The sequence below is a fragment of the Trachemys scripta genome, chromosome 7, assembly GCF_013100865.1.
Source record: "Trachemys scripta elegans isolate TJP31775 chromosome 7, CAS_Tse_1.0, whole genome shotgun sequence".
NCBI classification, from domain to species: domain Eukaryota; kingdom Metazoa; phylum Chordata; order Testudines; family Emydidae; genus Trachemys; species Trachemys scripta.
Window position 1 is genome coordinate 32,846,347 of NC_048304.1, and position 21,541 is coordinate 32,867,887.

The window sequence follows — 21,541 nt, forward strand, 5'->3', positions numbered from 1 at the left end:
GGGGCAGAGGTCCTGGGGGGGGGCAGTCAGGAAGGAGGGGGGGTTGGATGGGGCAGCAGGGGGCAGTCAGGGCCCAGGGAGAAGGGATGGTTGGATGGGGCAGAGGTCCCGGGGGGACCGTCAGGAATGAGAGGAGGGGTTGGATGGGGTGGCAGGGGTCCGGGGACGGTCAGGGAACAGGGAGCGGGGATGTGTGGATGGGGTAAGAGTCGGGGGGGGGGGGCAGATAGGAGGTGGGGGCCGGTCCACAACCCCTCCCCTAACCGGCCCTCCATACAATTTACGAAACTCGATGCGGCCCTCAGGCCAAAAAGTTTGCCCACCCCTGCTCTAATGTCACAGGCTCAGTGGGTTGTCATGGCACCAAGGACCCCAAATTGGTCATCATGACACCAAGGGCCAGCAGGGGGCATCTTTGCTCACAAATCCACACCCCACCAATGTGCCCCTCACCTGGGGAGGAAGGAAGCTCTGTCCCCAGCATCCCACCTGCAAAGGGGCCAGGAGGAGGTAGGGCTGTGATGGGGCTGCCCACTTGGCCAGGGCCAAAGCTCAGACCCAGTGAGCTCATGTCATGCGTGAAGGGGACTCACCGATCTCGCTGGGTGCCAGGCACTTCTTGTGGTTGGAGTCATAGACGGCAGGGGCAGGGCAGGTGCACACATAGGCCCCCCGCGTGTTCTCACACAGCCCATTCACGCAGTTCGACTCGTCCAGGCACTCATCCACATCTGGGGGGAAAGGGCATGGCTCAGAGCCTAGTCCCTTCTTTCGGCACCCCTCCTGGCCACCTGGCCCCACCCCAATCACAGCCAGTGCCCCCTAGAGGGGAAAGCTTGTGTCCCATTCCCCCACCCCCACAAGCCAGCCAGTCCCTCTGCCAAGGCCAGATCACAGCAGCGCCCCCTAGAGGGGACCGGTCCCATGTCGCATTCCCCACTCACCCCCCTGAGCCAGCCAGTCCCCCCACCAAGGCCCGATCACAGCAGCGCCCCCTAGAACAGCATCCCGGTCTGCCCCCCCACCCCTCCCCAGCTCTAGACCAGGGTATCTGCCCTCCTGAATTGATGCCACTCGCCCTCCTCACCCACACACTCGAGCAGGTTGCCATCGTAGTAGAAGCCTTGCTTGCAGTAGCACTCGTAGCCCGGCTGCGTGTTGACGCACTTCCCCTCCTTGCAGATCTCCTCCCTGAACAGGCTGCACTCGTCAATGTCTGCAAGGAGCCCCGGGGTGGGGAAGGGGGGCTGTTTATACAGGGATCCCTCGCCCAGCGCTGAGATGCAGCTGCCTCTGGGGTGGGGTGCGGCGGCTGTTTATACAGGGATCCCTTGTCCAGTGCTGAGATACAGCCAACTCTGGGGTGGGATATGGGGGTTGTTTATACAGGGATCCCTTGGCTGGCACTGAGATGCAGCTGCCTCTGGGGTGGAGTGTGGGGGGCTGTAATGGCCAGGTAGGAGGGTTGCAGGGTTGGAATCCCTGTGACTCATGGGGGAGGGTGCAAGGGAAGGTGTAATCTTGGCTTCTGATCCCCCAACCCTCGAGTGCAGGCGCCAAGCAGATCAGGGTGTGGGCCCTGGCACTCACCCCGGTGGGCGGGGATGCCATAGTTCAGAATGTTGTCATCCAGGATGAATCCTTTCCCATCAGGGCACAGGGAGTGGAACTCGGCTGCAGGGGAAGGGGAGGACATGCACATTGGGGAAGAGGGATTAATGTCTAGACCAGATATTCCCTCTCCCTGTCCCATGGATCAGACCTTTGGCCCATCCAGCCTGGTATCCCCCCTCCCTGCCCCCACATCAGACCAAGTGGCCCATCCTGCCCAGTATCCCCCCACTCCCTCTATGGGTAATGCTTTCCTGACACCCTACCCCCCCCAGCTGGATTCTGGTAGTTGCCTTGGAGCCTGGGAGTTGGATGTTCACAGTCACACCATGTGCAGTAGCAGTTAGTTCCATGGTTCATTGGTGGCAGTGGGAATGGGGGAGGGTGGCATGGAGGAGGGGGTAGGGTGTGTCCCACCTGAGTTGGGCACGGGACAGGGGTAGATCTCACAGTGGTCACCCCAGCCAGCCCCCAGTGAGCAGCAGCATTCCTGGCGGGTGATGTTGGTGGCCAGGACGCTGTCACAGAAAACAGTGTCATCGAAGTTCAGGTAGCATTCCTTCTTGTGGTCGGGGGGCTCCAGATCTGGGGGGAAGAGGGTAAATCAATCCCACAGTGCCCCACCCTGGCGCCAGATCAGAGCCAGTGCCCCTCAGAGGGGAAGGCCCCCCCATCCCACTCTCACCCTCACAGCTATGTAGATCCTCAGATGGGGTGTATCCCTCATCGCACACGCACATGTAGGAGCCGTCCACATTCTCACACGTCCCGTGGGGCAGGCACAAGCTGGGGTCCAGTGCACACTCGTCAATATCTGGGAGGAGACCAGTGGGAGACAGAGGCAGGGGATGTGCAATGGCATGCTTGCTGCACAACCACACCTGTGCCCACTCACAGATACACACTCATCCACGCCACAAACCTATGCCCCGTGTGTGGCACCCTACAGTACACAAACTCACACTCACACCCAGCTATACACACACACAGGCTTGTACTCATTCCTTTTCCAGTGTGCCACGCTCACTAAAACACACATGCATGGGCCCTTGCACTGCTTTGTGCAGCTCCACACATTCTGTCCCTCACACACACCCCGGTATTTGCTCTTACTCGTGGCAGGCCCAGTTTGCAGCATATCAGGCTCACGCTTGGGCACGAGGCATTCCTGAAGCCTAGTGTTTCACGGGCCTTCATACCTCGCCATGCCCAGACTTTCCTACCTACGCCCTGTGTGCCATGTCCTTGTGTTGCCACACACAGCTGCTCACACTCAGTGCAACACGCTTTCCTCACTGTGTCACACTCCCATGTGTGGAACACCAGACTCCTGGCCTGCCGTGCCCACACACACACAGATGTTCACACTTGTCTGTGCCACACCCTCACCTCACCTTGACACTTTCTGCCATTCACCAGCTTGTACCCGGCGCGGCACAGGCAGCGGTAGGAGCCCACAGAATTGACACACTCGCCATCGATGCAGGCGGCCGGGAAGTCACATTCGTTAATGTCTGCAACATGGAGAGCTGCGGGTCAGGGGGCCACTCCCAGCCTCCACCTCACGTGGCCGTCCATCCTGGTCCCCTCACCCACACCCACCCCTCCGGACATGGCCACCCAGCCTGGCCCCGTCACCGAGCCCTGCCCCCAAACATGGCCACCCAGCCTCCCCGGTCATGGCCACTCAGCCTGGCCCCTTACCCAGCCCTCCCGCCCCCGGACATGGCCACCCAGCGCCCTGCTGGACATGGTCATCCAGCCCCCCCCTCCCCCCCCCATGGCTGGCCAGTTCGACCCCCCCCCCCCGCCCCCCCTCCCCCCCAACAAGGCCACCCAGCCCAGCTCCCCCCCAATCCCCCTGACATGGCCACCCAGCCTGGCCCCGTTACCCAGCCCCACCCCAGATGTGGCAACCCAGCCTGGCCCCCTCGTCCAGCCCCCCCTGCATGGCCACCCAGCCTGACCCTCTCACAGCTCCCATGTCCACAAACCCCTCTACCCAGCCCCTTCACACAGCTGCTTTACTCCCACAGGCAGCCCCCCCGACCCGCTGACCCCCCCCACTGAGCCCCAGTGCCCACAGGCAGTTCCCTGGCCCAGATCCCTTACCCTGAGCCCTACATGCCCCCCAACCACCAGCTCAGCCCCCTTCACCCTTCCACCCCATGGCCCAGCCCCTCACCTTCACAGCGTGGCCTGTCCTTCACTGAGTGGAAGCCAGCTGGGCACTGGCACTTAAAGGAGCCCAGGGTGTTGACACAGACCCCGTTGGGGCAAAGCCCCCGATCCTCACACTCATTCACATCTGCAGGGAGAGAGAGCGGGGGGCAGGGAGTCAGAATCCTGGCTTCTGTCCTCCGATCTGGGAGGGCAGGGGGTACGGTGCTTAGAGCAGGGGGCCCTGGGAGGGGAGTGGGGTGCAGTGGTTAGAGCAGGGGGGCTCTAGGAGGGCAGGGGTGCGGTGGTTAGACCAGGGGGGCCCTGGGAGGGCAGGGGGTGCAGTGGTTAGAGCAGGGGGCTCTGGGAGGGGAGTGGGGTGCAGTGGTTAGAGCAGGGAGGCCCTGGGAGGGCAGGAGATCTAGTTACCCAGGCAGCTCCGGGCATTGGGTGTGGGTGCAAATCCCTCCCCACAGGTGCAGCGGAAGGAGCCGGGCAGGTTCTCACACCAGCCGTGTTTGCACGGAGTCTCCTCGGAGCACTCATCCACATCTGGGGGGGGACACAGACGCTGAATCCCAACCCTGTCCCCCATGCAACTTTTGACCTGCAACCCAGTCCCCTGCAGCCAAGTTTGGTCTGGGCCGAATGTCCCCCAGCCCAGTGGGGGCTGCACAGGGCACCTCCCACCACGGGGGCATGAGAGTCACACCCCAGATACTGCACTAACCTCAGCATTAGGGGGATGGGGGTTTATTGGGTTAGAGCCGGGGGCTGGGATCCAGGACTCCTGGGTTCTGTGGCCAGCGCTTACCATAGCAAATCCCATGCTGGCCCCGGAAGCCCGGAGGGCAGGGGCTGCATTTGTAGGTGCCTGGCCGGTTCTCACACTTCCCGTCGGGGCAGGTGCCGGTGTCCAGGCACTCATCAATGTCTGCGGGGAGAGAGAAAAGGTGAAGGGTGAGGGGCCTTTGGGGGAGCCCCACAAGGGGCAGAGCACAGGGCAGGGCCCTTGAGGACTCAGCGAGCCCTTTGGCAAGTGGGGAGTTGGTTTGTTATTGTAGGGTCTCTGACAACTCTACTCGACAGGTTGTTGTGAGAAGGGTTGCTCAGGGGCACTGTCTTCTTGTTCTGAGGTCTCGTGCAAACTCTGGGCCTAGACATTGGTTTGCTATTGTAGGGTTTCTCGGGGCACTGGTTTGTTGTCGTGGGGTCTCTCAGTAACTCTGGAGCTGTGTGCACCTGTTTGTTCTTGTTGGGTCTTTGGAAATTTCTGGCTTTCACTACTGCTCAGCTGTGCACACCCACTTGTTATGATAGAATCTCTCAGGGCCGTTGGTTTGTTATTGTAGGGTCTCTGTCTCCCAGGCTGTTGGGGCTCTCTCCTCCCTCTCCCTTTCCAGCCCAGCCCAGCCAGCCCTTACCTTCACAGAGGGGCTGGCGGGAAGGCTTGAGACGGTAGCCGGGGTGGCATTCACACTTGTAGTGCCCAGGGTAGTTGACACAGGCTCCCCCGTCCCCACAGATGTGGGGCTTGGAGCACTCATCAATGTCTGCCGGAGAGGTGGGTGTGAACAGGGCAGAGGAGGGGGGGGGACAGGACTTTATTGATCACCCCTTCCCCCACAACTCCCTATCCATCCCCCATGCCCACTTCCCATCCCCCATGCCCACTTCCCTCCAGCCCCCCTTCTCCCAGCCCCCAGCCCTTCTTTCCATCCTTCAGCTCCCCTTTCCCCCAGCTCATCCCCCCACCCCCTTTCCCCCATGCCCCGTTTCCCCAGCTCCCAGCAGCCCCTCCCCCAGCCCCTGCCCCCAGGGTGCTCACCCACGCAGGAGCGCACGCCCTTGTGCACCTTCAGCTGGTACCCCCGGTTGCAGTGGCAGTTGTAGGAGCCGCCCGTGTTCATGCAGACGCCCTTGCCGATGCCGCATGGCTCCGCCTCACACTCGTTCACGTCTGTGGTAGGCGGGGGGCGGGAAGGAGAAAGAATGACTGACCCCCGCCATGCTGGGATGCCGGCCTGTCACAGCCCTGGCCACATGCGTATGTCAGGGGCCGGGGTCACAGGTTTGCATGTGTAGTTGTGCATGTGTTACAGGCCTAGCTACCAGCGTGCGCAAGCAGGGTGGGTGTCTCAGACTTCCACAGGCCGACTTGTGGGTGTGTCACACACCTATTGTACAGCTGTGTGGTCGTGTCACACACCTGTGCAGGCATGTTGCACACCTGTTGTGCAGCTGTGCAGGCATGTCGCATGCCTGTTGTGCGGACACACGTCGCACCCTTGCATACAGGCTGGGGGGGGGCATCACAGACCTGTATATGCAGGCATACCCGGGGGTCACTCCGTCATACAGATGCTTGTGACCCTCCAGGGTGCTGACACCTCCGTGAATGCAGCGGAGTGGGCATGATGTGCCCCCACACAGCCATGCACATGCCTGTCCCTGGGCATGTGTCGCACATCCACAAAGGAGGGCAAGGCAGCATGTTACCTGTGCAGAACCTGCGCTGGGCGTGCCAGCGATAGCCCGGGTAGCAGATGCAGGTGTAGCCGGACAAATTCATGACACACTCTCCATGGCCACAGATATTGCGGTTCAGCTTGCACTCATCCGTCTCTGCAGGGACAGACAGACGCAGTCCCGGGGGGATCAGGACGAATGGCTCTGACATAGGAGCCAGGAGATCTCTTTCTCATCGATCCCCAGAAGAGCCAGGAGTTCCCCACCCCTAGGGCCGCTGCGATAGCAGCTTGCAGGGACCACACTGCATCGGGTCAGAGCGCTCAGGAGACATCGTTGGCCCGGAAAGGACTTGGGGGACCCCCCTGAGAACATGCACGTCGCTGGGGAATGTTTGGGGTTCACCCCGATAATTAAGTGGGGCCCCAGCAGGGAAGTTTGGTCCATGAATGTGAAATTTCTCCCAAAGGGGAGGGGGAGGTTGCTGGCGTGCAGCCCCCCACCCCTGCCATGAGGCTCTCACCTGTCACCTGCGTGGGTGCGATCTCCACGGCACTACGCGTGTATTGATCCGGCAGCACCTTCTGCACCATGGCAGTCGTGGGACGGGCCACCACCTCTGGGACCCAATGGAGACAGAAAAGGGTTAGCAGCGCTGCAAGCTTCCCCACAGCAGTGCCCAGCCAGGGGCTCCAGCGCTGCGAGCTTCCCCGCAGCAGTGCCCAGCCGGGGGCTCCAGCGCTGCGAGCTTCCCCGCAGCAGTGCCCAGCCGGGGGCTCCAGCGCTGCGAGCTTCCCCGCAGCAGTGCCCAGCCGGGGGCTCCAGCGCTGCGAGCTTCCCCGCAGCAGTGCCCTTTCGTCCATCACTCACCAGGGTAGCGGGCGCCCAGGGTGGCTGCACTGGCATAGAACTGGTCCACTGACTGCTCCTCTGAGTTGGTCCGATATGCTGGCAGCTGGAGGGGGAGTGGTTAAACGGTGGGGGCACCTGCTCTTCTCCACTACTCAGCCGGGTGCCCTATTCCTCCCTCTGCTTTGCTTCATTCCTCCCCCTCTCTTGTTCTTTCATTCATTCCTCTCCTCCCTCCTTCTCACCCACCACCCTCCAGCACCTCCTTTCCCACTCCCTCCATCCTCCCCCCACACCCGCATCACCCCTCCGCTCATCCGCTGCTCCTCTGCTGCTCTGGAGGCCCTACTCACCATGGCCGTCGTGACAGCTGCAAGAGACAAACACAGGGCCCGGGATCAGATCCTGCCATGCCAGGCTGAGAATGTGGGGTTCACCTCCTGAGAGTGGGGGGTTTGCTCTGAGAGCAGGGTCTCCCAGCTCTGGGATTCTGGGGTTCTTAGACAACAGGGTGTACTCCTGAAAAATGGGGTTTGCCCTTAGAGAATTTGGGGTAACAGCTCTGACAACATGGGGTTTGCCCCCTGAGATTTGGGGGTTTGCCAACAAAGAAGGGAGTAACAGATCTGAGAAAGTGGGGTTCACCCTTAGTGAATTTGGGGTACTCCAGAGAACGTGGAGTTCACCATGGGAGAATGTGGGCTTGTCCCTCGGAGAATATAGGGACCTCCAAATTATCTGTGAACCCCATATTCTCAGAGAGGGTTTCACAATGGGAGAATTTGGGGTACAGCCTCTGGGAATACTGGGATTCATCATGGGTCAATGTAGGGTACAGCCTGTGAGAACACTGGGGTTCAACATGGGGTAAAGTGGGGTACAACCCCTGCTATTACTGGGGTTCACTGGGGGAAATTTAGGGAACCCCCATGTCCTGGTGAGCACAGTGCCAGTGGCACCGCCCTGGCCCCCGTGCCCAATCCAGTCTCCTCCCCAGGGTCTCTGACCTTCGGACTCCTGAGAGTCCCCCTCGAGGGGTGGCAGGCTGGGCAGCTCGCGCTGCTGCTGCAGGTCCGTGGTGCCATCGGGGTGGATGTGCAGGGTGAAGTCACTCTCCCCCTGGATGGTCAGGGTCTGGTGGGACGTCAGGATGTGGTAGCCCTTCCCCGCTGGGCAAATCTCCTTGAAGGCAGCTGCCAGATGGGAGAGAAGACAGGTTAACGCTGGTGTTGCAAGCTTCCCTGTGGCAGTGCCCCAGCCAGGGACTACAGCACTGTGAAATTCCCTGTGGCAGTGCCCCAGCCAGTGACTACAGCGCTGTGAGCTTCCCCGTGGCAATGCCCCCAGGCAGGGACTACAGCGCAGTGAGCTTCCTTGTGGCAGTGCCCCAGCCAGGAACTCCAGTACTGAGAAATTCCCTGTGGCAGTGCCCCAGTCAGTGACTCCAGCGCTGTGAGCTTCCCCGTGGCAGTGCCCCCAGCCGGTGACTCCAGCACTGCGAGCTTCCCCGTGGCAGTGCTGTGGCAGATACTCCATCCCCGCCCAGTTTGCTGTTCCTTACCTGCGCCATCAGCCGGGCAGCGCTCGCAGCGGGCCCCCCAGGCCTTGCCAACGCTGCAGCAGCACATCTGGCGGGTCAGCTTAGTGGGCAGTGGGTGCTGACACTGGAGTTCTGGGCTCACCAGCCGGAAACACAGGCTCTTCTCCCCCGACTTCTCTGCTGCAACCCCGGGAGAGACAGGGTCAGTGCTGCTCCGAGCCCCTCTCCTCATCCCCCCGCCCCCAGCTGGGTTCCCCAGAGAGACACTGAGCCCCCATAACCCCCCCCAGGAGATAGGGTCAATGCAGCTCCAAGCCCCCTGCCCAACCCTCCCAGTCCCCTTGACCCCCCAGCCTACCCCTGGTCCCCCTACATACGGACACACTGGCTGCGGGATGGGCCCAGCATGTGGCCAGGTTTGCATGCGCAGCGAAAGCTGCCCTGGGTGTTGAGACACTCGCCATTCTGGCACACGCCCTGCATGGCACACTCGTTAATGTCTGCACGGGGAGAGAGAGGGGTCAGCAACACAACGACACACAACACAATGCACACTGCCCACAGAGCACACTCATTAAAGTGTGTTTGAGGAGAGATGGGTCAACAGCACAGCACAGCCCAACACACGACACATTCCCACGGACACAACACACACACAGAAGCAGGTCTTCAGTCCCCCCACCCAGAGAGCGCCCGCTGGGTACCCTGGCAGTGGGTGCTGTTCAGTCTCTTGTATCCCTGTGGGCAATCACCCCCGTGCTCCCCTCGGATCGGGCCTGTCTTCTGCACCCCCGAGTCTGCAACACACAACAAACCCCAGAGGGGGAATCAGCGGGAGCGAGGACGCAGCGTGGTGTACAAGTGAGGGCAGGACTCTTGGGGTCTAGCCCAGGCTCTGGGAAGGAAGTGGGGCCTAGCAGGTTAGAGCAGGGAGAGACTGGCACTCAGGACTCCTGGGTTCTATCCCAGCTCTGCCACTGACCTCAGGCAAGTCCCATTCCCACTCGGTGCCATTCCTTCCCCTCCTATTCATTTGTCTAGACATTGAGCCCAACAGGGCAGACACCGTCTCTTGTATCTGCGCAGAGCCTGGGGCAGGGCCCAGACGTCAGGTATGGGGGAGGGGGCTACTATGAGGGTCTGCACGGCACCTAGCCAGACACGGCGTAATCTCCAGCTGTGGGGGATATGGGAGTCTGCATCACCATTGCAATAGCAGAGGCACAGACACAGCCCAGCACGGGTGCCAGACGCTTGCACAGACGGCGGTTTGGACGCGCTGTCTCTTGGCCCAGGGTCTCTGGCTCCTCGCCCCCCTCAGCAGCGGCCCCGGTGGGGGTGGTGCTGGTGGAAGCAGCGATCAGCTAGCCAGCGCCTGCGCTGGTCTCACTACCACAGCCAGGCCAGCAGGCGCAGGGGGCGGGGACATGGGACGATGTTCATTCCAGCAGGCGTGTGCAGCCAGGCTGCTCCTGATCCGTCCAAGCTGGGGAACATGGAGGGGGGGGGGGAGCGATGGAAAGAAAGACTGAGAAGAAAGAGAAAGATGCGCTGGGGGGATGCTGGGGATGAGGGGGGTTGTCCCAGTGAGATTCAAAAGGCAACAGAATTCCAAGGGACCATGGGAATTATTAATCTGACAGACTCACCACCACTGGCCTGTGCAGAGGGCAGGTCTGGAAAAAGGGTGAGGCATTATCACATCTCACGTGGGCAACAGAGGCAGTGAGAGACAGGGGGAACAGGGACAGCCCCCCACCCCCGAGTCACAGCTGGCTACTGACTGATGGGTAAGGAGAAACTGCCCCCAGGGGCAACTTAGCTCAGAATGGCCAGCTGAGAACTCCCCCTGTGCTCCTGCCCCACTCCCTGCAGCGCCCCCTGCTGGGAGAGGCTAGGGTGGCAGCACCCGTGTACTCCCTCAGGTAACAAACGGTTCCATTCTCCTATCCCACATGCTCCTCTCACCCCCAGGGGCTGGGCAGCGCTTCCCACAGGGATGGGTGGGTGGCGGCTGCAGACAGGAAGTTGCCCAGAAGAGCCGAAGCGTGATGAAAGGGAGAGGGGTGGGGGGCCCTGCCCAGCCAGAGAACAAGGAGCCAGGCCATGAAGCACATTCTTGGCTACCTCTAACACAAACACCCTGCGGCTCACAGATCCCCGGGAGCTGGAAAAGTCATTGAGTGGGAGCGCCAGGAAGGGGGGTAGATGCAGGGGGAGGGGGAGAATGGAGGGTTGGAACCTGCTACCTGATCCATCTCCTCCCCATCTTAGCCAGCTGGGCATAGGGCACTGTGCCCCGCATCCCCCGCCATGGTGCCCTGGAAGCTCTGGGAGGGACCGGTGGGCACTGCCCAGCCAGCTCCCAAGGCAAGATGCTGGAATGTGGCAGCCCAGCTGGCCACAGCCTGGCTACATAAGGCCCCATCCAGGCTTCCCGTAAACCCTGTGCCAGGCTGGGAGAGGTCGGCGCCAGGCCAGGGGGAGAAGTGGGAGCACCAGCCAAACACCAGCCCTCACCGACCCTCAGGGGGTCCGTCCTGGCTCCCCCGCACTGGGCAGCCCCTCTTGGCTAGCAGAGGGGCTGCAGGGTCACTGGCTGGGGGAGCTCCTGGCTACTCCGGCCCAGCCTCTCCCAGCAGGGGGCGCTGTTGGGTGGGGCAGGAGCACTAGCAGGGGGCAGGCCAGGGGGGCTTGTGAGGCTGTATGGGGAAGGGGGCCGCAGGCATTACTTACACTGCAGGTGGGGGCATTTGTGGCACTTGTTCTGCCCCCAGGAGGTGCCGATGCTCCCGCAGCAATCCTCCTGCTTGGTCAGGCCTGGAAGGGGGTTGCTCCCACACTGAGAAATGGTGCCCACCATCGCCGGAGAGAGAAACAACAGGCAAGTGAGACCACGAACGCCACCTCACCCTGCAGCACAGCACCCCCTGCTGACCCCACTGCTCCCTGTACCACAGCACCCCCTGCTGACTCCCGCCCCCCTCCCTTTAGCACAGCGCCTCCTGGGGGAGCGGGCAACTCACAGATTGCTTGGGCAGGGTCTCCTGGAAGCAGCGTCCCAGGGGTTTGTGCGTGTGGGGCCGGGCATGGGGTGTGGGGGGTTTCTGGCCCATGGAGCTCTGGGCCGGGTGCTGGATGAGGTGGTGTTGGGCGCCCGGCCCGGTGCCCTCGGTGCTGATGCTGTCGATGCGGTGGACCTGCACGGAGGCATCGGGCGGGTGGTGGACGCGCACATTCAGCAGAGGGGGGTGGACCTGTACTGGAGTGGGGCCCGAGTGGGTGTCAGCACATAGACCCTCCCCTGACACTGACCCCCCCCTCCCCAGGCAACAACACCCGGCACTTCCCCTAAATGAGAGAGGCCCCCCCCACCATTAACCCTCTGCCCCCATTACCCCTCTGCCCAATCATTCTCCCCCAACAACCCCTGCCCCCATCACCCCCACCCAAATCACCCGTCTCCTGCCCCCATCACCCCTCTGCCCAATCATTCACCCCCAACATCCTCTGCCCCCATCACCCTCACCCAGTCACCCCTCCCCTGCCCCATCACCCCCTCACTCCAAGTTACCCTGTCACCCCACTCGCCCTATCACTCCCTCCTTGCCCTCCATCCCCATCACACTCCCCAGGCCCCCCACCCCACTCCCAGCAGCAGTACCTTCAGACGAGTGGTGCCCAGGCCCCAGGGGCACCATGAAGGTGGAGTGGCTGACGGTGGCCTTGGGGCTGTGGCCGGCGGGTGGCTCCCCGGCACCATGCGCGTCGGAGATCACCTGCACGGCGTAGATGGCGTGTTTGCTGGAGCCCGTCTCACCTGCCGGGCCCTCGAGGGGCCCCAGCGCTGCCGGCTGCAGCAGCTGCTGCCCCCCCTGGGCCTGGGCCTGGCGGCTCGCCGGCACCTGGCAGAAGCGCCCCGTAAACTCGGGGGGGGCAGAGGCAGTGGTTACGGGATGTGCACTGCCCGCCATTCATACAGGGCAGCGGGCACACCACTGGGGGGAGAGAGAGGGAGATTAGACCAGGGACCCCCACGCTGCCCCCACTGCCGCACCGCCTGTGTCCACCCCGCAGTCGCCTGGCCCCACCCACCCGCAGCCACTCCCTGCTCCCTGCCCCCACCCCATCCACCTCCTACTCCCTGCCTCACCCACTCCCTGCTCCCTACCCCCGCCCCATCCACCTCCTGCTCCCTGGCCCCTGTCCCCACCCACCCCCTGCTCCCTGCCCCCACCCCGCCCCATCCACCTCCTGCTCCCTGCCTCATCCAACCCCTGCTCCAAGGCACACACGGGGGGAGCCGGTGGACAAGCCAGGGCACATGCCGGGGGGAGCCTGCGGGCAATCCAGGGCAGACGTGGTGGGTGAGCCGGCAGGCAAGCCAGGGCACACATGGGTTTGAGCTGGCAGGCAAGCCAGAGCACACACTGTGGGGGTAGCCGGGGGGCAAGCCAGGGTACACACAAGGTGAGGGGGAAGCTGGCAGGAACTCTTCCTCTGTGTGAGTCTGTGATCTCAGCTGGGCCTCCAGGGACTAATGTAACACCAATGTGTTAACATCCCTGTTAGTATTGGGGCAGCACCTAGAGGCCCCCGACCAAGATCAGGGCCCAGTGAGCTGGGTGCTACCCACACACACAACACCGAGATCAGGGCTCGGTGTGCTGAGTGCTGTACACACACACACACACACCACCGAGATTAGGGTTCGGTGTGCTGAGTGCTGTGTATATATATATATATATATATACACACACACACACAAGATCAGGAACCATTGTGCCAGACACTGCACAGACTCAGGGTGAGAGACAGGCCTTACAGTCTAAATAGACATAGGATGGCGGGGGACACAGGCCTGGAGGGGGAAGGGGCTCACCCGAGGTCACACAGGGTGTCTGTGGCAGAGGCAGGAAAAGAAGCCAGGTCTCCTGGCCCCAGGGCCTTAACCACAAGCCCTTCCTCCCCCACATCCTTCCCCGCAAACCCACACAGGGTGAAATACCCAACTGAGGCTATCCAGGCGGGAAGTGACATCCCTCAGGTCACAGAGTGAATCAGAGCTGGTGCCCTTACTCCCAGCCCCCTGCTCTAGCCACTAGACCCCACTCCCCTCCCAGAGCCAGCAGTCCCAGCAAACACCACCATCCCTGCTCTGACTCCCAGGCTGAGGCTGGTTTGGTTTATTTCTCTGAGTGGGGAGTTTGCCGGGGCAGCTGACCAGCCCTGGCTCAGGGGAGGGAGTGGTGCGTATATACCCGGTTCCCAGGCCCAGCCAGCTGCCCTGGCTCAAGAGCGGGTGACTCAGTGTTGGAGCAGGGATTATCCAAACACTCAGGACAATAACAAAAAGACAGCAAATGGCTCCTGCGGCAGTCCCATCATCGAAAAGGCCGACACACTGCACACTCAGGGCTTGAGATGTGGCTACCTCTGGGGTGGGGCGTGAAGGGCTGTTGATCAGCCACACACCATGGTAGGACAGGAAGTGAAGGAGAATCATGGTGTCCAGTTGAAAAAGTGTGCTGGGGTGGGAGAGGGATTTCAGGGACCGAGAAAATTGTGGGTCGGGACTGAGCGATTGTGTGGCAGAGCTCAGGGCTGGGATGACAGGGGGCTGCGAGTCAGCACTGGTGGGCGAAGGGGGGTCACCTGGCGCCTGCTCCAGCCCCCTCACTTCCAGCAGTGACTCAATTTCATTCCCTCCCAAGTGCAAAGTCAATAAAGGCCGCGGTTTCTGGAGCCTGAGGTATTTTTAGTCTCTTTGTGTCACTGAGACAAAACGGGGGGGGCGGGGGACAGGGCACATGCTGGGGTGGGATTGAGTGAGGGGGGCAGGGGAAGTTGGGGGGAGCAGAGTGTGTGTGGCTGGTGCACACAGTGGGAGGGAGGCTGGATGGAGGATGGGGTGAGGTGCATGGATGGGGTGAGGTGCATGGGGGTGAATGGGAGCAGGCAGGGAAGGGAGGGGTATTGGGGGAAGGATGGAGCATGGGGGGGAGGAGTGTGGAGGGGAGGGACATGTGGGGTGGGCCAGCTGGGAGGCAGGGGGAGGGTCTCCCCAGGGGTCTGTGACTGGGTGACTGGAGGGGTTGAGGTCTGGGTCAGACCCACAGTGGGGAGGTAGAACTGGTTCAGCAAGGATCAAAGAGTTCACCCCCCAAAAAAACCTCTCCTCCCCTGAACCCTCCAGCCTTCCCGCTCCCCCACCAAAGGCTGGGTGCAGGTGCTGGGCCCGCCCTGGGCCAGGAGGGGATTTTCCGGGCTGGATCCAGCCCAACTCTGGATTCAGTTAGCCCCAGAGGTCACTCCACCCCCAATACCAGCCGTCCCCCAGCAGGAGGATGAAGGGGCATCAGAGATCTTTCCCCCAGCTGGGGGGGGGCGGGGGCTGGCATGGTGCCTGGCAGGAGGGGCACCAGCATCAGCTGAGGAATGTTACAAACCAGGGAATTCGCAGCTGGAGCTGGCCCAGGCTCCTGTGAGTGCAAAGGAGTGTGCGTGTGAGAGCACATGTCCAAGTGTGTGCCAGTGGGGGGGGGGGGGTAAGAGTGTGTGGGGGAACCTGTATGAGTGTGCATGGGTAAGCGAGATTGCACGCACGTGTGTGTTAGATTGTGTGAGTGGGTGTATGCATGTGCATTTAATTGTGTTTGTGTGTGCACATACATATGTTAGACTGGGTGTGTTAGCTTGTGCATACGGTAGATTGCGTGGTGTGTGCATGAGATTGCATGTGTGCAAGTGTTAGATTGGGTGTGTGAGAGTGTGTGTGTGTTAGATTCCTTGCCTGTGTGTGCGTTGGATTCCATGTGTGTGCGTGTGACGCATGTGCGTGTTAAACTAGAGGCCGGCTGCCGGAGGTGCAGGCGTCGGACGGACCCCAGGGGACCGGAGCTGGGACGGGGCCATTCGCTGAGGCGAGATTTTCCTCCTGCCCTGAACTGCTGCTGGAAGAACTGCCAGGGAAGAGGGGAGAGTGCACGCACGGCTAAGTGAATGCCAAGCGTGCAAGCCTCTGAGTGCTAGTTAGTGCGTCGGCAAGTGCCCACAGGAGGAAATGCACCCACTTGAGCACAACGGTGGCACAACATGCGAGATTTGTGAGTGCACAAATGTGTGCGCAGACAAGGGGCCCGGCCACGCACCATGTGTGGGTGAGGGGCTGGGGGCCTCTACTGGTGTCAGCATGTCAGGGGCACACGCATGTGAAGAGAAGCATGTGACAGGTGAAATGGAGCCATATGAGCAGCTCCATGTCCAAAGTGCGCCAGGGTGAGTGTGCAAAAGCCTGCATGCAACCGATGCTAGTGAGACAGGTGTGAGCCACACAGGTGAGTGCAGCCACACAGGCAGAGCCTGCATGCTGATGCAGAGCGGAAATCAGGGAGACGTGTTCCAATAGCCCCTTATCCCCCACGTCCCTGATCTGCCCCCAGCACCTCCCTCTGCCCCAGAGGGGCTCTCCAGTGCACCCCCTCCCCCATACAGCCCATCCCCAGTGCCGCTCAGTCCCCTCCCTGGACAACCAAAGCCCCCAATGCCCCTTTTCACATAACTGCCAACCCCTGCTGTCCCTCCTCCGTGCCCCGGCCTGTACCCGGTGCTCACCCACGCGGAAGCCTGAGCCGGTCAGGGTGTCAGCCGAGTGCCCGTTCTCGCCGATCAGGGTCATGTTGCTGCCCTGCTTGCAGGTGTCCCGGCACTGGCCCTTGAGGCAGGTCCGCTTGCAGACCAGCGGGGCGAAGACCACCTTGAAGCGCTCCCGTGCTACGGCCGCCCGCTCCGAGGCTGCGGGCGCTGCGGGCTGTGCCCCGGGGGCACAGAGCCAGGGCAAGAGGAGCACCCAGAATGCCAGCCCCCGGGGCATCTTTACATCGTCCCCCAGCCCCGCCCTGGCACCAGCTGCCTGGCAGGCGGTCAGAGGGGGCAAGGGAGCCCCTGCAGCCAAGAGCCAGCAGGAGACAGCTCAGCCGCCCAGGGACCGCCTCCACACTCCTTCTCCGCAGCTCCTTCCTCCCCTTTCCGCTGGCCCGGGCAGAGGGAAACAAAGAGGGCGAGGATGGAGGGGACGGGGAAAGGATCGGCGAGGAAGGAAGGAACGAAACCCTCGCTCCCCTCCCCGAGCCCCCTTGGCCACCCCGCCCTCTCTCCGGTGTCTTTTCTCCTTCCTTCGCTCCCCCCGGACAGACAGCGAGGGCAGGAAAGACCGACAGACAAGCTCTGCCCGGCTCCGGAGGCCCCCCGTCGCCACCCCCGCCTCCGGCCGGCGCCTGTCTCCCCGCGCGCCGCTGCGGACGGAGCGAAGGAGAAGGGAGAAGGGGAGAGGCGCAGGGCCGGGATGGCGGAGCGAGGGAGCGAGACGGGGCGGCTGGCCGGCCGGCTGTTTGTGCCGCGCTCAGCCAATCCCGGGCCGGGGGCAGGAATCTGGGCCGGGGGCCAAGAGCCAGGGCTGGCTCCGGGCAGCAGGGCGGCTCCGAGGGGCTGTCCCCCCTCCCCGCCTCGGAGCCCTGCCCAGGACACGGCCACAAGGGGGAGGGATGGACAGAGGGGGGCAGCACCCCAATCGGAGCGGCATGGGCTCTCCGTAGGGGAGGATAGATAGTTAGGGTGTATTGGGGAAAGATAGATAGATAGATAGATAGAAGGGGTGCAGGGCCGGATTAAGGTTTTGTGGGCCCAATGCCGGACCCCCATGGGGTAAGGTGCAGGGGTCGGAATGGGCAGTCTCCAGAGTGAAGGGTGGGCTGGGGGCAATGAGGCACAGTGCGGTGGGAGCAGCCCAGCAGGAGGGCTCTGTTTACAAACCTGCAGCTGCCAGATGCACACTGGCCTGCCCAGCCCTGTACTGCCAGCATGTCCCTTCCCCTTGAAGGTGGGCCTGCACCACACCGCTCCCCTGCCCAGCAGGGCCGCTCAGAGGGGGGGCAATTTGCCCCAGGACCCGCAGGGGCCCCACGAGCCCTGGCCCGTCAGCGGTCTGGATCCTTGGCGGTGGGGGGTCCTTCAGTGCTGCGGAAGACGCGGAGCGACTGAAGGTCCCCCCGCCGCCAAAATGCCGCCGAAGACCCGGACCGTCGCCAGGTGAGTACAAGCGCCACTGCTCCCCTGCTTTGCCCCAGTCCCCCTGAATCCTCTGGGCAGCCCTGCTGCACAGTGCCCCACCCTTATGCTCAGCGCCCCCTCGCCCAGAGACCTCCACCACAGATCTCTATGCCCAGCCACCACCCCTCCCAGAGACCTCCCCCGCTGGCCTCCCACCACAACTGCACAGCACCCTGCACACCACACCGCTTGCCTAGTGTCCCCCGCCCATAGATCTCCCCACTGCCCAGCACCTTCCTCACAGTCCCACCATCACAGCTGCACAGCACCCCATATTCCTGAGGGGATTCTGCACCAAAACATTAAAAATTCTGCGCACAATATTTTAAAATTCTGCAAATTTTATTTGTCAATAAATAAATGTGGAGGCTCCAATATGGCAGTGGGGAGCACAGGCCACTGGTTGCATGGAGGTGGGAGATTACCCTGCAGCCTTCTCCCACCCCACCCTGGGACAGGGACTCGGCAGTGAGGCTGAACCCGACTATGACACAGTGCAAGGCCCAGGTCTGCCCCAGAAACACCCTAGGGCGCTGCCCTCCTGTGCCAGGCACAGCAGGTGTGGGTGAGCAGGTTCAGCCTGGCAGCAGGAGCCAAGTGAAGAGGGACTGAGTGTGGGGGGATCCAGGTGGGGGTAAGAGTTCTCTGTGGGGCAGTCTGGGCGGCTCAGTGGGAGATCTGGATGCACAGAAGCTCATTGGGGGGTTCCAGGTGCAGGGGCAATGGGACTCTGCAGGTGATCCAGATGAAGGTGTTTGGGGCTCAGCAGGGAGGGTCTAGGTGCAGGGGATGTGGGGTTCATTTGGGTGGGGGTCCAGGTGCAGGTGGTTGGGGCTCAGTGCGGAGGGTGTCTGGGGGGGGCTCGGTGGGGTGGTACAGATGCAGGGGTGGTGGGGCTTGTCAGGGTGAGGGTTCGATGGGCCTGCTTAACAAGGGAGCCCCAGCATCGGCCAAGGGGATACCGCATGCTGGGCTCCAGCTTCCCCCCTGACCCCGCTTCTGCCATCCCCTTCTCTTCCCCATCCCATGCCCCTTCCCCACCGCTCCATCTCCTCCCCAGGCTTGGGGGTAGGGGGGAACCGCCTCCCAGCACAAGCCGGCAGAGTAGGCTGGATCCGGGTCGCTCCAGTTCCTGCTGCCCAATGATTGCAGGGCAGGCCCAACCCTGCACTCATGGGGCGGCGGGAAGTGGAGCAATCCGGCCCCATCCCACTTCACTCTGCTCTCCTGGATCCCAGCCTTGGGACTTGGGGGATAGGGGGGTACTGCCCCCAGCAGTCACCGGCAGCGCAGCTGGGAGCTGGCAGAGTGAAGCAGGCTGGGGCCGGATTGCTCTACTTCCCTCTGGTGAGTGCAGAGCGGCCTGACCCCTGCTGCAGTCCCCCAGGACAAGTAGTTCAGGGGACAGGGTTTGGGGGGGGAAGGGGTGGAGTGGGGGCGGGGCTGGGGCAGAGCAGGGGTGGGAAGAGGCGGAGCAGGGGCGTGGCAGCTGGCAGGGATATCGGGCTGGCCGGGGCCCCTTCTGACTCTGGGCCCGGAGCCATGGTAAACCTAGTACTGAGGGATTGTATGGGGATAGATAGATAGAGGGGGTGTATTGGGATAGATCGGGGTAGGCAAACTTTTTGGCTTGAGGGCCACATCGGGGAATAGAAATTGTATGGCGGGCCATGAATGCTCACAAAATTGAGTTTGGGGTGTGGGAGGGGGTGCAGGCTCTGGCTGGGGGTGCAGGCTCTGGGGTGGGGCTGGGGATGAGGAGTTTGGGGTGTAGGAGGGTGCTTTGGGATGGGTTCAGAGAGCGGAAGGGGGATCAGAGCTGGGGCAGGGGGTTGGGGTGTGGGAAGGGGTGCAGACTCTAGGGTGGGGCTGAGGATGAGAGGTTTGGGGTGCAGAAGGGTGCTCCAGGCTGGAATTGAGGGGTATGGAGAGCGGGAGGGGGATCAGATCTGGGGCAGGGGTTGGGACGTGGGGAGAGGCTCAGGGACGAAGGCTCCGAGTGGCACTTACCTCAAGCAGCTCCCAGAAGCAGTGGTGCGGCCCCCAACCCTGTGCCCCAGCTGGATAGCTGGAGCAGGGCCATGCACATGGTGCGGCCCCCCCGACCCAGCGCCCCGGCTGGAGCGCCAGAGTGGGGCAAGCCCCAGACCCCACTCCCCAGTGGGAGCTCGCGGGCTGGTTTAAAACGGCTCGCAGGACGTAGTTTGCCCATCCCTGGGATAGATAGAGGGGGTATTGGGGATAGGTAGATAGATAGGACTGGAAGGGACCTCAAGAGGTCATCTAGTCCAGTCCCCTGCACTCACGGCAGGACTAAGTATTATCTAGACCATTCCTGACAGGTGTTTGTCTAACCTGCTCTTAAAAATCTCCAATAATGGAGATTCCACAACCACCCTGGGCAATTTATTCTAGTGCTTCACCACCCTGACAGTTAGGAATTTTTTCCTAATGTCCAACCTAAACCTCTCTTGCTGCAATTTAAGCCCATAGCTTCTTGTCTCATCCTCAAGAGATTAACAACAACAATTTTTCTCCCTCCTCCTTGTAACAACCTTTTAGATACTTGAAAACTGTTATCATGTCCCCTCTCAGTCTTCTTTTTTCCAGGCTAAACAAACCCATTTTTTTCAATCTTCCCTCATAGGTCATGTTTTCTAGACCTTTAATCATTTTTGTTGCTCTTCTCTGGACTTTCTCCTACTTGTTCTCATCTTTCCTGAAATGTGGTGCCCAGAACTGGACACAATACTCTAGTTGAGGCCTAATCAGTGTGGAGTAGAGCAGAATTACTTCTCATGTCTTGATTACAACACTCCTGCTAATACATCCCAGAATGATGTTTGCTTTTTTTGCAACGGTGTTACACTGTTGACTCATATTTAACTTGTGGTCCACTATTACCCCCAGATCTCTTTCCGTGGTACTCTTTACCAGGCAGTCATTTCCCATTTTGTATGTGTGCAACTTATTGTTCCTTCCTAAATGGAGTAGTTGGCATTTGTCCTTATTGAATTTCATCCTATTTATTTCAGACTATTGCTCCAATTTGTCCAGATCATTTTGAATTATAATCCTATTCTTCAAAGCACTTGCAACCCCTCCCAGCTTGGTATCATCCACAAATTTTATAAGTGCACTCTCTATGCCATTATCTAAATCATTGATTAAGATATTGAACAGAACTGGACCCAGAACTGGTCCCTGCGGAACCCTACTCGTTATGCCCTCCCAGCTTGACTGTGAACGACTGATAACTACTCTCTGGGAACAGTTATCCAACCAGTTATGCACCCACCTTATAGTAACTCCATCTAGGTTGCATTTCCTTTGTTTGTTTATGAGAAGGTCACGCAAGACTATTAAAAGCTTTACTAAAGTCAAGATATATCACATCTACCACTTCCCCTCATCCACAAGGCTTGTTACCCTGTCAAAGAAAGCTATCACGTTGGTTTGACCCGATTTGTTCTTGACAAATCCGTGCTGTTACTTATCACCTTATTATCTTCTAGATCAGTGTTTTTCACACTTTTTTTCTGGGGACCCAGTTGAAGAAAATGCATGCGACCCAATGGAGCTGGGGATGAGGGGTTTGGGGTGTGGGAGGGGGTTCTGGGCTGGGGCAGGGGGTTGAGGTGCAGGAGGGGGTCAGGGCTCTGGGCTGGGGCTGAGGTGTTTGGGGTGCAGGAGGGGCTCTGGGTTTGGGGGGGCTCAGGGGTGGGGCAGGGTGTTGGAGTGCATGAGGGGGTCAGGGCTCTGGGCTGGGCCTGAGGGGCTTGGGGTGCAGGAGGAGCTCCAGGT

General features: G+C 61.1%; 1 protein-coding gene across 1 annotated transcript in view; it reads right to left on the reverse strand.

Annotated features, from left to right (window-relative positions):
* Nucleotides 1-12,627, reverse strand: part of LTBP3 (latent transforming growth factor beta binding protein 3) — a 15,547-nt gene extending 2,920 nt beyond the window's left edge. Inside the window, 23 exon segments of the mRNA XM_034775384.1 lie at nucleotides 594-731; nucleotides 1,088-1,216; nucleotides 1,591-1,674; nucleotides 2,029-2,196; nucleotides 2,297-2,425; nucleotides 3,006-3,125; nucleotides 3,797-3,919; nucleotides 4,201-4,323; nucleotides 4,586-4,705; nucleotides 5,196-5,324; nucleotides 5,600-5,731; nucleotides 6,271-6,396; nucleotides 6,764-6,859; nucleotides 7,111-7,195; nucleotides 7,443-7,459; nucleotides 8,097-8,282; nucleotides 8,651-8,809; nucleotides 9,007-9,129; nucleotides 9,334-9,426; nucleotides 11,366-11,471; nucleotides 11,656-11,891; nucleotides 12,294-12,564; nucleotides 12,566-12,627. Coding sequence (XP_034631275.1) covers nucleotides 594-731; nucleotides 1,088-1,216; nucleotides 1,591-1,674; nucleotides 2,029-2,196; nucleotides 2,297-2,425; nucleotides 3,006-3,125; nucleotides 3,797-3,919; nucleotides 4,201-4,323; nucleotides 4,586-4,705; nucleotides 5,196-5,324; nucleotides 5,600-5,731; nucleotides 6,271-6,396; nucleotides 6,764-6,859; nucleotides 7,111-7,195; nucleotides 7,443-7,459; nucleotides 8,097-8,282; nucleotides 8,651-8,809; nucleotides 9,007-9,129; nucleotides 9,334-9,426; nucleotides 11,366-11,471; nucleotides 11,656-11,891; nucleotides 12,294-12,564; nucleotides 12,566-12,607 — 2,935 coding nt within the window. The 5' untranslated portion in view covers nucleotides 12,608-12,627.
* Between the last annotated feature and the right edge of the window lie 8,914 nt (nucleotides 12,628-21,541).